At 43.2% G+C, this 13,888-nt stretch overlaps 1 protein-coding gene across 3 annotated transcripts in view; it reads left to right on the forward strand.

Annotated features, from left to right (window-relative positions):
* MCC (MCC regulator of WNT signaling pathway) overlaps positions 1 to 13,888 on the forward strand; it is a 702,540-nt gene that overhangs the window by 508,644 nt on the left and 180,008 nt on the right. For all 3 annotated transcript variants that reach the window (XM_029571531.1, XM_029571538.1, XM_029571544.1), the window contains one exon: positions 8,372 to 8,514. In XM_029571531.1, coding sequence (XP_029427391.1) covers positions 8,372 to 8,514 — 143 coding nt within the window. The remainder of the gene's footprint in view (positions 1 to 8,371; positions 8,515 to 13,888) is intronic.

Below are 13,888 nucleotides of genomic sequence, written 5' to 3' on the forward strand. Positions count from 1 at the left end.
GCACATGGTGGAGCCAGGTGGAAAGCACGGAGTCTGAGGAGGAGAAGGGCATGGATAGGAGTGACTTGTCTGATGACCAGAGTGCACGGGGAGGGGATGTAGAGAGATGAGGAAAGAGAATTAGTGAGGAGCTGCAGAGTAAAGGCATTTGTAGGTGAGTAAGAGAAGCTTGAACTTTATAAGGGAACAGATAGGGAGCCAATGCAGTGCGCTCAGAAGAGGGGCTATATGGGCATAGCGACTTTGCTGAAAGATAGGTCTCGTAGCTGAATTTAGGATAGATTGTGGTGGAGCGAGAGGGCTCGCTGGGAGGCCTGTGAGGAGATGAGAGGGCGGATAAGGATTCTGGTAGTGTGTTCAGAAAGGAAGGAACAAATTTTGGTGGTGATACAGAGAAAGAAACAGCAGAGTTCTGGATGTTTGTAGGGACATTCAGGCCGGTTCTGTAAAGTGCACTCGGCCAAGAACACTGTTTAACACGCGGCTGGCCGTGTGTTTTCGACGTGCATCTATTATCTCTTATACTATAAGGGGTTTAGCATGTTGAAAATGCGCAGCAAACCCCCGGAAACTAATAGCGCTCATCACATGTAAGTACATGTTGATGAAGCTATTAGTCACTCAGGATACCAAAAGTAAAATGTACAGCCAATCCACACATTTTATGAGCAGTACAGAAAAGCAGAAAATTCTGTTTTTCTGTACACCCTCCAACTTAATATCCTAGCAATATTAAGTCAGAGGAACCAAAAATAATATTTAAAAAAAAAAAAGCCTGCTGGTCCAGTTAAAACAGACGTTCAATTTTAACGCACAATTCTGTACTTAAATGAGGGGTTGTGCTAATAAGGAGGCCGCACATTTTACTTTCAGTATCCCGGGCAGCTAATAGCCTCATTAACATGCATGTGATGAGCACTATTAGTTTTCGGGGGGGGGGAGGGGTTGGCCGTGCATTTTCGACATGCTAAACCCTATACAGTATAAGGGATAATAGATGTGCATTGAAAGCACGTGGTCAATCGTGTGCTAAATGATGCGCTTGGCCGAGCACACCATACACTATCTGCCTGACAGTAAAAATTGAGTTAACTTCCAATGTAGTAAACTAATCATATGCAAATGCATCTGGACGTTTTTCAGAAAGCAAGTTAACTAAAAAAAAAAAAAAAAAAATGCACAGAATTATGCAAGTGCATATAAAACAGCTGAAAAGGTGCACTAAACAGGAGAAAAGTTTAAAAACTGATATCTCATTGGGGGAGAGCATTTGTTAGCAAGATTGTTACTATAGTGTGCAATATTGTATGTGCAATTATCTATGTAAGCACTTTTGTAGCAGAATTATAATATGTACAGCTGTTTTTCATTGGATAAGCTTTTTGGGGAAGGCACTTATAGCTTTAATTATCAACAAATGCTTCATGACTCTCAGTGACAGTCATGCAGCGTTTGCTGTATGTACAATGGACTATAGCTGCTGCTTCATGCTTCTCCGGTTTGCTGAATAATGCTCGCCATCCCCCATTCTGCTGCTGTCATGTGGGTCCTGTCTGACAACCATTCTGTTGCCAGTTGTTCTCCCAAGTTGTATGCAAATCTGAAGAAGTATGACGTGACAGTCAGGTGTGCGTACAGCGAGTTCTGCACAATGGTGACAATTGCGCTGCTATAAGTGCCTACTCCAGAGAGCCTACATAATGATAGAAAGTTGCACATGCAACAGTTCTGTGCCTTTGACAGTGCTTACCCTTTTTTTTTTTTTGTTTCGTTTTGTTTTTTTTAGACTTAGAAATGTTAACTCCTGATTTGCAGATGGAGTTAAAAGTTAACTCACATTTCTAGGACAGTCTATGCCAGTGCTGCTCAACTCAGTCCTCAGGGCATGCCTAGCCAATCAGGTTTTCAGGATATCCACAATGAATATGCATGGCGTAGATTTGCATACAATGCATGTATGGTAAATCTGTCAGCTGCATATTCATTGTAGATACCCTGAAAATGTGTACCCTAAGGACTGGGTTGAAAAGCACTGGTGGGGGATGGTGCTGGACCTGGGGTTTCCAGGTTTGGTGATCCACCTGGATCCATGAGATCGCAGTCTAGGACCCTCTGCGTCAGGAAATCCAGGTCCAGGACCTCATTGTGGCCAAGCTCCAAAGCTTCAGAAATGTGAGTTAACCTTTATTTAAGTTCTGACTCGGGAGTTAAATTTCCAGCATTAAAAAAAAAAAAAAAAGAGTAAAGCCTTCAGGGCTTTTTATGCACCTCTCTGCATTAGGGAGTAGCTAATTTTGTTAATATTGGATTTACATAGAGGAGGACTAAACTGTGTGCACAGTTGCACTCTGTGTGTACATTTTTACTCCTGTTTGTACATTTTTACTCCTGTTTGTGTGTACTAAAACCCTTATTAAATTGTGAGTAAATGTTATGTGCACAAACAAAAATAAAAATGCATGCTGAGCCCTGGCGTCCCTTACCATATCTGTCTTGAACAGAGGAAAATGAAAGTAAAAAGATTTTTATTCAATATTTTATTCTACTTTTATTTTATTTTTTTTGCAGTTTCTAATGTTCTTTATGAATGTTGAACCTAGCTCAGGGATGTTTAGTATTGAGCGTGTAATAAATTATTGATTTGAAGCTAAGTTTGAATTTTTTGCTTGAATGCTTTTATTTGCAACTAAAAAAGTAAAAAATAAGACTGTGAATTATCAGGACCAATGATTATACTTGGAAATATGCAAGAGATATTTACAGTCAAAAGCCATGAGGCAAGGTGCATATAGCTTGTTCATATGAGGGTTCTTTATTTCTATAATACAGAAGTATTGAATATAATCAGCATTTCCATAATTAACACATGTATAAATAAGGAGCCAGGAAGTGTTTTGCGATTTAATCTTTACTTTGTCCAGTTGGTATATCCCTGACATGATCTGTGTTTCAGAATTTGTATATTTCTTCCTAAAAACAAAAAGGAGCTGCCATGTTTAAGATATCAAAGCATTCAAGAATCCACACATTGCTACTTCCAGTTGAATGACTGATATGACACTACATTGTTAAGCAACTTTGACTAAAGATCATACATATGTTTTAACCTGTCCAAACTGAAGCAAGATGACTAAATCAGAGAATAAGTCAACCTCACAATTAAGGTCTGAAGGCTGAACTGTGTTAAGGGTGTTCTTTAACATGTCTTTGTTTATAACTTGCATGTTAAAGATAATCTGCTACTTGATCAATAACCAGCCCATGTAGACTGGAAAAAAAAAAGTTTTCTCCGAGCAGTGTTGCACCATGGGTGCTGTTCTTTACCACTGCTTTGAATCCTCCAAAGAATTTTTGAAGATTACTTTTTTACGTGGTAATTTAGAGTGACCTGTATTTAACCATGGATAGACCATGTTACTTCTGTAGTCCCCCCTCGTCTCTCCGGAGCTTACACAAGAACATCGCCTGGTCCCTCTAAAACTTATACACAAACATCCCTCAGGATGCATTTATATCAGTAATTTATTCTAACTTGTAAAAAAAAAAAGCAACAAAAAACCATGTGAGCAGTATTGAATATATACCCCTGACACAGTTCAGCATTTGGGCCTTAATCTCGAGGTTGACTGGTACTCTCTGGTACAATTTTTTGTCAATAAAGTTGTTGAACAATGTAGTGGCACTTCTTGAGTAGTCCAGTTGGAAGTAGCAACGTGTGTATTCTTGATTGCTTTGATACGTTGAATAACATGGCGGCTCCTTTTTGTTTTTAGAGCCAACATGTAAGGAACCACCAGAAAAAAAAGTCCCTAATGCAGGAAAAAATACACATTCTAAAACATGGATTGTGTTGGGATTCTAAGTTAAGTTGAACTTTTTTGCGTGAATGTTTTTATTTACAACTAAAAATTGAAAAAAATGAGATTCTGGTTTATCAGAACTAATGATTATACTTAGGCATATGCAAGAGAGACAATTGCAATCAAAAGCCATAAGGCAAAGTACAGAGATAGGGGTTCTTTATCTTTTGGAAATCACCAAACTGGGATATAATCAAAAAAATTAAACCCAAAACAATAAAAAAGAGTTCAAATTTCCATTTCATAAAATTCAAGAGAAAATGGTTGTTTAATTTACTACTTTTAATTAATGTTCCTTTTTATCTATTGTACATTAAAACATTTTTGGAGGAAAAGACCTCAATGTTGAATCTAAACTGCCCAAAAGGTCGGAATAAAACTGCATTTTTCAATCACAGGGCAAAAATCTTCCAAGTAAAAACAGTTTTAATCATAAAATCTTATTCTTCATATAATATTTTTTCCTAAGTTTTTTTATTAAAGTATTCTTCATACTGTGCCTTTTCCTGTGCTGTCTTTGTTTATAACTTGCATGTTATATTTTAATGTAAAATCTGTTCAAGAGAAGCTAGCCCAACTGTAGAATTAATAAATCATATCCTAATGCAAACACTTTAATTGAGTCTTGAAACCATTGTGGTTATATGAATGGCCAAATATAACCACAGGATTATATATTACAGCATATTGGAAATACTTGGGTGTCAAAAAATACTTACAAAGTCTATCATTTCTCAATTTGACTACAATGCTTCCAGGACTGTAAGCTTATATTAGAATATTAAAAAAAAAAAAAACCAAAACAAAAAACACTTATCTCATTGAACTCAATTGCTCCTCTAGGCAGAACGAAAGCAGTGAACAATGGCTTCCCCGTGTGGAGCATGGAAACACAGGCCTGGTATATGTTTCACAAAGGAGCTGCTTCAGGGTTATCCCTATCCTGTTTCTCCCTTTGCAGCTCCTTTGCCTTCACCGAATGCAGCATGCTCTGGAATGCAGACTGTATTCCCAGCTGAATCTTCTGTCTTTTCTTTAGTGGACCTACTCCCTAACTGGGGAACTCTAAGCACTATACAGCTAAGAATGGTCCAGAGCATAGAGCTCCCCAGTTAAGCACAAGTGTGTGTTTGTGTGCGTGTGTTTTATATCCTAATAATATAAGCTAATGGTCCCCAGAGCTTTGTAGTTGAGTTCACTGTCATGAAGACCTGATGGATTTTGTAAGTGTTTTTTGACACCCAAGCGTTTCCAGTACTCTGTACTATATATACTGTGGTTTTTTTGAAAGGATTTTCAAGACTGAATTAGTGCTTGCATTAAGATATGATTTATTAATTCTACAATTGGGCCAGCTCCTCTTGGACAGCATATTACATTAGAATACAGCTTGTCGAAGTTATAAATGGGGAAAGCACAGTATGAATGTTTTTGATGTTAAATTTTTTTTTTGTAGTTTTTTTGATCAATGATTGGCTTATTGAGTTTTATTAAGGCCCTTTGGGCAGTTTAGACGCAATACTGAGGTTTTTCCTCCAAAACCATTTTTTTAAGCATACGATAGATATAATTAAAAATAAACATAACCATCTCTCTTGAATGTTACAGTATGGAAAGTTTCTGAGCTCTTTTTCTTGTTTTGTGTTCCTTATCTATACCATAGAAGTTTAAGGTGTAACCAGCATTTCCATATTTAACACACACTTACATAAGGAGAGAGGAAGTCCTTCGTCTTATGAATATTTTATATAGCCTCTCAGTAACTTAAATTTTGGCCAATTCTTTCAATGAGATGAAAACAAGCATCAAAACTTTTTTTTTGTTCCCTTTGAGCTCGCAGATATTGAATTTGTACAGCAAATTTAGCTCAATTTAACTTTTTAATTCAAAGCCCCCCCTCGTGTTTTACTTTCACTTTGCTCTGTGGTGCCAGAGCAGAGAGGTTCAGATTGGAGCAACGTGTGACTGGTGCTGTAGGCCTCACAAGCACATTAGCCATTGCTGTGTAGCTCAGCAAGGTTCTAAGACCTTAAGATTAATATTGGGGGAAAAAAAAAAAAGGCAGCACATTTTAAAGATGCAAGGCGTGACTAAAATAATTTGTACTAGGATCCTGTGATTCGGCCCCTTCTTTTCAGAAATGTCTCCTTCCCTTTATAGCAGTCTTCAGGGTATGTCTTTAACTTCTATGCTGAGACTAAACCAGTGGTTCCCCAACCGTTTTTTGTTCATGGCACACCTGGCACAGGGGTCACTTCATTGTGGCACACCACCCACTTCCCCCATCATCACTTTCTCTTCTCTTCCATCTCCCTCTACCCATTGGCGTCATCATCATCACGTTCTCCCTTCCCTCTTCCCCAGCATTATAGTCATGCCTGTCCATTGGCATCATCTTCTTCTTCCTTTCCCTATCCCCCCCCCCCCCCTCACTCCCTGGCAACAACATTTAACTTCTCCATTCCTCACCCCTGATATCATCCTCACCACCTTCCCTTTACTTCTACCCCCCTCCCCTACTCCCTGGCATCATCACCTTTCCACTCCTACAACCTCTTCCCCCCCACCCTTGCATCATCACCTTCCCTCTCCTTCCACCATTCTCCTGCACCCCCTGGCATCATCACTTTCTCTTTCTACCTTCTCATCCCTGACATCTTCATCACTACCCTCCTTTTCCTTCTACCCCTCTGCCCCATCCCCATGGCATCATAAATATCATCATCTCTCACCTCCAGCATTGTCATTACCACCTTCCCTCTCCCTCCATTCTCCTCCCCCACCCCCACTCCCCCCAAATAATCATCACCTTGGTTATGGTTAAAATGTATTTATATGCCGCCCTGTCTGGGGCAGCGGCTCACAACAAACATACACAATAAAACACAGGAGAATAAGCATAATAACACAACTTAAAATAAGCATCACTAGCCACAGGGTGATGTGAGTTAACATCCAGTCAATCCCCTCTGACAACATCTGGACAATGGGTCAGAACCAAGCAGCACAATAAAAGAAAGAAAGATATATCCACAATCTCTGGAGTGGCTAGTCAGAGCAAAATAAAATGTATCAATAGTAGGCTTGCTCAAAAGTAAGGTTTTTAGTAATTTCTTAAACACCTTCTCTCTCCCTCTTCTCCTCCTTATCATCTTCTTCCCTCTACCTCCATCCTTCTCCCTTACCCCTTAGCATCATCACCTTCCTTCTCCTTCCATCCCCAGACATCATCACCTTCCACCATCTCTTCCCCACCCCTTAGCATCATCACCTTCCTTCTCCTTCCATCCCCAGACATCATCACCTTCCACCATCTCTTCCCCACCCCTTAGCATCATCATCACCTTCCTTCTCCTTCCATCCCCAGACATCATCACCTTCCACCATCTCTTCCCCACCCCTTAGCATCATCATCTCCTTCCATCCCCAGACATCATCACCTTCCACCATCTCTTCCCCACCCCTTAGCATCATCATCTCCTTCCATCCCCAGACATCATCACCTTCCACCATCTCTTCCCCACCCCTTAGCATCATCATCACCTTCTCTGTCCCCTGACATTCCTTTCACTCTGCTTCCACCCCTCTCCCTCCATCCCCTGGCATCATCTCCCTCCTGCTTCCTCCACTTCTCTCCCTCACCCTCTGGTGTAATCAATTTCCCTCTCCCTCCATTCCCCATGCCAGTCACCTTCTGTTCCCTTTCCCTTCAACCCTGGAATCACTTGCCCTCTCCCTCACTTCCTGGCATCATCATCTTCATCTTCCCTCTCCCTCACCTCTTGCATTATCACCTTCCATGTGTCTCCACTGACATCATCATCTATCTTCCACTGGCATCATTCTCACCTTTCCTCTTGTTCCACTTTTCTTCCCCACCTCGCCCCCCTTGAATCATCAACTTCCCTGCCCCCCATCTCCTGGAATCACCTTCCCTTCCCTCTACCCCCACACACAGTGGCACATTAATCTGTCCCTTTCACCCACTCCACCCCCGACGTCTGGGAGCAGGCTTAACAAGTGCTGCTTCTTTCTGCTTTGCCATCCTCCCTCTGCAATCAGTACTCAAAGCCTACCGACCTCCCTGCAGTTTCTGTTGCACAGGAGAGCCAGCAGAAGGGAAGCAGGAGCAGCTGCCCATAAGCCCTGCTCTCAGACACCCCCTGCTGGCAGGAGGACATTCTGTAGGCCAGGAGAGAAACAGAAAATGAAACTGCAGCCACAGCACACAGGTTTGGAAATGCTGCTATAAACCATGAATTGCAACCAGCCTCCTATGGCTCTCGGCTCTGCAAGCATGCTTTATCCTTTGTTGTATGTGTGGTGTATTTCCATAAAAAACATTCAATAGGGAAATGTTCATGAGTTGAAAGGGTTTCTTCAGTGGTGGACCTCAAGCCACCTTTTTTTTGGTGGGGGGGAGGGAGTATGTGTGCAGATTTGGATTATTTACCATATGTATTGGACAGAAAATTCCTAGTTTCAGGCTTATTTGCTTGATTTTTTCTTAGGGAGGAGGACGAATATTCTGAGCTACGGTCTGAGCTCAGTCACAGCCAGCATGAGGTCAATGACGACACCCGCAGTGTGGATCAGGACCAAACGTCAGTGTCGGTACCGGAGAATCAGTCTACCATGGTCACTGCTGATATGGGTAAGCAAGTGAGCGTCTTGAGATATGTATAGAAATAGCAGACAATAGGTTTTTGTGAGAGAATGAAAGCATGTTGGAACAAAACGTGACATGTTGCAGTATAATGTCTGAAGTTGATCGTATTTGAACTTGGTATGTGTTTATACCTGATTTACATAAATATACAGTTTAATTTTTGTGGATTAGAATTGTCTTTGTTAATGTGTTAGAGGTTTGTCTAGATCAGTGTTCCCAACCCTGTCCTGGGGACCCCCCCAGCCAGTCGGATTTTCAGGATATCCACAATGAATATGCATGAGAGAAAATTTGCATGTTATGGAGGCAGAGCATGCACATTTTCTCTCATGCATATTCATTGTGGATATCCTGAAAACCTAATTGGCTGGGGGGGGGTCCCCAGGACAGGGTTGAGAACCACTGGTCTAGAGGTATTGGGCTAATTTACTATCATTTTCATACAGATTGTATGTGAAAGATCTAGAAAGTGCCAAGAGTAGCAATTTACCAGAAAGGTTAATTTCTTTGTTTATTTATTCCGTACACTTATGTGTGCAGAATACAAAACTCTGAAGCATAAAATTAGAAATAGACCAATATTCAGTAAACCGGTTAATACACAACTTAACTTCCAGTGTTACTACTAGAGCAATGCTGGAAGCACCTGGGATTGCTATTTACCACAATCCCAGGTTTTAAAATGGGGTGACAATTCAGGCAAAGGGTGGGTGAGAGGGCTTCGAAAGCAGATTGGCATGGGGGGTTGTGGGGAGTGGTGAGGAGGCAGTGTGTGCATGTGTGTGTGTATAAAACACTGGAAGTTATGGCAGTGCATGCAAACAAATCTCATGCATATTCATTAGGGATAACCTGACTGGCTGGGCAGGGGGGGGACCCCGTAGGATGGGTTTGAGCACCTGTGCTACTACTCTTGCCCTTGACACTCTGCTTTCCTAAAGTCTGACCAGGATATTACTTGATTTTCATGAAATTCTGATACTGTCTTCGGTAGGAAAGATGAGACCAGCCTGTTGGTGACCTTTTCTCTTGAAAAGGTCCGGTTAGGATCCCTACAGGATGTCTGCAACTCTGAGATCCTTCTGGCTTAGAAAATAGCCACTAATCACTGTCTTCAATGTAGGATCCTTTATGGATGCTCTTCTCAGAGGCTCCAATGGTGCCCTTGTCAAGACTATCAGAACCAGGTTTAGGTCCCACAGCAGGACTAGTAGCTTTCTCAATAGCCCTTTAGTCCATTCTGTACAAACTGTAAAATAGCAGAATCTTGAACTTTCTATAGTTTTTTTTCTCTTCCTCCACCATCCTTCAAAGAGCTTCCAAATTCTAATGTACGATAGGTGGAACTTTTCTTGCTTTCAGAAAAGTAAATCTTACTTCTGAATTACTACTTTTACTGTTTATCTTCCTCTCAAGAGCCATGCCGGATCCTCCACGGATATCAGTCCTTGGTGCAGTAGGTCTTTTATTTGACTGAATCTGATTGGTGGTTCTTATTTGAGCCTGACTAGGCCCTCATACCAGGAGGCATTTTGCCCAATATGGGGCTTCCAATATAACTGGCCCTGGATAGTTTGCAATCCTTCTCACCACCTTTCCAGCATTGGCAAAGGCAGGAATACATACGATAGTGTGTTTCTCTGCCACTTCTGTGTTAATGCATGTCTTCCTGATCCCTATTCTCTTTTTCAGCTGAAGAACTTTTTTTGTTTTTGCTTTGGTGCTTTTATATGTCGCCATTACATCCCACTGGGGGTGACTTTATTTGCTCACCATTTTGGTTGAAAGCTGCTTCAGCCAGTTCGCTTTCACCTGGGTCCAGTATCTGGTGGCTTAGGAAGTTGGCTTGTATGTTGTATGTTGAGTGCTCTTCCTATACAAGCCGCTGAGATCTCTTGCAGGTGTGCTTCTGCCCATCTCATGAGGAGCTTCATCTTCTCCACTTCTTTCAGGCTCCTTGTTTCTCCTTGCCTGTTGACATAAGCTAGTGCCCTGACATAAGCCAGTGCCCTGGTATTGTCTAATATGACTACTTTCCATTTTACTTTGGGGAAGAAATTCTTTTCTCGGGGACAAGCAGGATGGCCATCTTCACACACATTGGATGGAGCCCGGCACTGAAAACTTATGGCAAAGTTTCTAGAACTTTTGACTGAACATCATTGAGCATGCTCCAGTATGCATTATACCACGCGTCCACGTAGGGTCCCCTTCGGTCTCTTCCACAGAGCAAGTCATCTTGCGGTCGGGTGAGAGCCTCGCTTTACCAACCTCTTGGCCTACTTTTTCAATTTCTGACTTTTTTGCAATTTTTCACTGCTTCATGCGGTCGACGTGGGGTACCCTTGGTTCTTCCATTAGCATCCTAGGTAGGTTTTTCAGCATTTATTGGTAAGTTTACTTTTGTTGTTGATACTCCCCAGGACAGCGGTGTGTTCAGTGCCCGCTGGCCATCAACGGCTGCTGCCATCAATTTCGAGATCTCGTCTCTCTATTTCACAACGCCAGGTCCACTTAGGTTTTATGCTGTGCCTCAGATGTGTGAGGACTATGTCTAGGATGGACTTCCATGATAGATGGGTCCTCTGCCTTGGAGCATTGCACAAAGCTGGGGGTTGCAGCAAGTGTACCAAGATGACCCCAAAGGGTCTTAAGATCCATCTCAATAAGATGGAAGGTCTCCATCGCCATTGAAGGACCTTGGAGTTGCACCGATGGACACAGAGCCTTCAGCATTGGTGGGGCAGTCAGTTTTGTCAAGTCAACGGCTGAAAGGAATGCTAGAGACTAGCTATCTTTGGGATCGTCCAGGTTGAGGGCATTGGATTAGTCAACCTCTGCACCGGGGAAGGACCATTCTGAGAATCGGCATTGATTCCAGTCTGTGCATGGTGCCGGGAACGGGGATGTACAAGCTCTTTCTGTGATGCCCCCAAAACGACCCTGCAATGAGAAGCTTGGGTGTGTATCACAGACTCAATCAGTCCCTGTGCCAGCCACTGATCCTTCTCTTGACTCTGAAGAGGATCTGCTTACACCTCTGGCATCCCAGTCTGCTTTGGCATCAGCGATATTCGAGGAGGAATTGGAAAGGCTTGTGCAGCTGGCGTTGCTGCACAGACATCGGCACCATTGCTCCTCTGGTTGCTGCTGGAATCCCTGCATATGCTTATTGGCGTCTTACCGACCCAGCTGGCATCTGTTCTCAGGGCAGCATTTGATGGTCTGCGGGGTACCACCACTGCCACTTGCCGATCCAGTTGTCGTTGCTGGCTCCTTGGAGGAAGAAGCTCTCCCGAGGCTGGAGAAGACATTGGGGCCTGAGTTCCATGTCCAGTTCCACTGGAGTGTGCATTGCTGGTGGAAGCAGAGTGTAAAAAACAGTGTTGAAAACAGTGGAAATGAGGGCACCTATGATCCCTGGGGGAGTGACTTATCTGTGATCTCTGATGATGCTTCTAATGGACTCCCCTCAGATTCATCTCTTCCAGAAGAATGGAAGAAGTCCCTGCTGGAGGACCTTGCCTTCGCAGAGGCATCCCCTTTTAGTTAATGACTGAAGAGAATACCAGGCACACAATGCTTGATATCCTCCAGTTTGTGGAGCTTCCCAAGGAGATCATGGCAGTCCCAGTACACAAGATCCTTGTGGGAGTTACTGTTGAGGAACAGTGCCTCCCATGAACAAGAAGGTAGGTGCAGTATATCTCAACCAAAAGGCTCTCAGATTTGACGAGCGTCTGCTACCCTTCCAATCGGTGGTCATCAAATCCGCTGTTAAAAAGACCAAAGTGCTTTTGGACCCATTTCTTGGTGCCCCCGGGGAAGGATCACAGAATGATGGAAGGTGTTCCATGGCGCTATGCTTATCGCCAGCATAGCTGCCTACCAACTCTGTGAGCTAATATACGTGGGAATCTGGAAGCAGGAGCAGGATGTTGCTGAGCAACTGCCTCAGCAGCAGCAAGACATGCTCCTGTTGCTGCATAAGGACCTGGAGCAATGCACCCTCCAAGGAGTCACTACGTGTACTCTAATTTTTTTCATTTGAGTAACAATTTTTTTTAAACCAACAATTTTTGAGTGCCAGTATTAGCGTTGCATTTTTGTATATAGCACAAAGAAATACTTATGTGAGTGACCATGTAAAACCTGTGAACGATGCTCCAAAATGTATGAGCAATTGCTTACGCGCATAGCTTAGAGGGAACTATGGCCTGGAGTGCAGAAAACATGAGACCACTCAACCTACGATTGTTTTTGAGACTGCATCAAGAGTCTCTGTAGCAGGAATCGGTGCCAGCAGACCTGCATGGCTGCAGGCCTTGGATCTGACAAGAGGTGCAGGAGTGACTTGGCTGACTTTCTGTGTACAGGAGAGAATCTCTTCCGAGATAACATTAAGGATGCGGTGGCCCAAATCTGGGGCCACCTTGTAACACTACAGCTCTCCACCATCACTCTGGACCAGCAATCCTCATCCAAGAAATCGGCAAGGTCAGAGCCTAGGAAGTCCTTCTGCCTGAGGATGTGGTATACTCTGCCCTCTTGCGCCTGTCAACACCAGGGCTTCCGTGGCCATCCCAGGCAGCAAAGAGCCCTGAAGCCCCAGCCAGTGCTCAGTCAACTCCAGAGGCAGAGATTTTATTGGATCTTAAGGACCATAGCCCAGTCACCTTTAGCCAGAGCGAAGAATCTGCTGGTCAGGGGAAGGCTGCGGTTCTTTGCAAACTGGTGGCCCAGTGTAACCTCAGACCACTGGGTTCTTTCCATCATCTGCCAGACTATTGATTGAACTTATTAGATGCCCTGCCAAATTGCCCCCAAGCCCATTTTGGGGCCCAATAGTGCATCAGCAGGTACTAGTAGTAGAGCTCTCCTCCTAATCAATAGCCAGAGTGGTTGAATCCATTCCAGGGCAAAGAGGGCAGGGATTTTGTTCCCAGTACTTCTGATACTAAAACAAACAGGAGTACTCCATGCCACCCTAGACCTAAGGGCCTTGAACAAATTCATCAAAAAAGAAAAGTTCAAGATGGTTTCCCTGGGCACCTTGATCTCTTTTTTTTTTTGCAAAGGGGATACATGTATTCAGATCTTCCCAAGTCACCAGAAATATCTCTGATTCGTGGTGGGAAAACAGCACTTCCAGTATCACGTGCTACTGCTTGAGCTCACATCAGCTCCACATGTCTTTACGAAATGCTAGGCCATGGTGGTGGCACACCTTCACAGACTGGGAGCTCACATTTTCCCATATCTGGATGAATGATTGGTCAAGAGCACCTCTTGGGCAGGGGCTGAGGAGTCCATGTGCTTGACCATCCAGGTGTTGGAGACACTAAGGTTCATCATCAAC

This window comes from Rhinatrema bivittatum, chromosome 1 (assembly GCF_901001135.1).
Source record: "Rhinatrema bivittatum chromosome 1, aRhiBiv1.1, whole genome shotgun sequence".
Taxonomy (NCBI): domain Eukaryota; kingdom Metazoa; phylum Chordata; class Amphibia; order Gymnophiona; family Rhinatrematidae; genus Rhinatrema; species Rhinatrema bivittatum.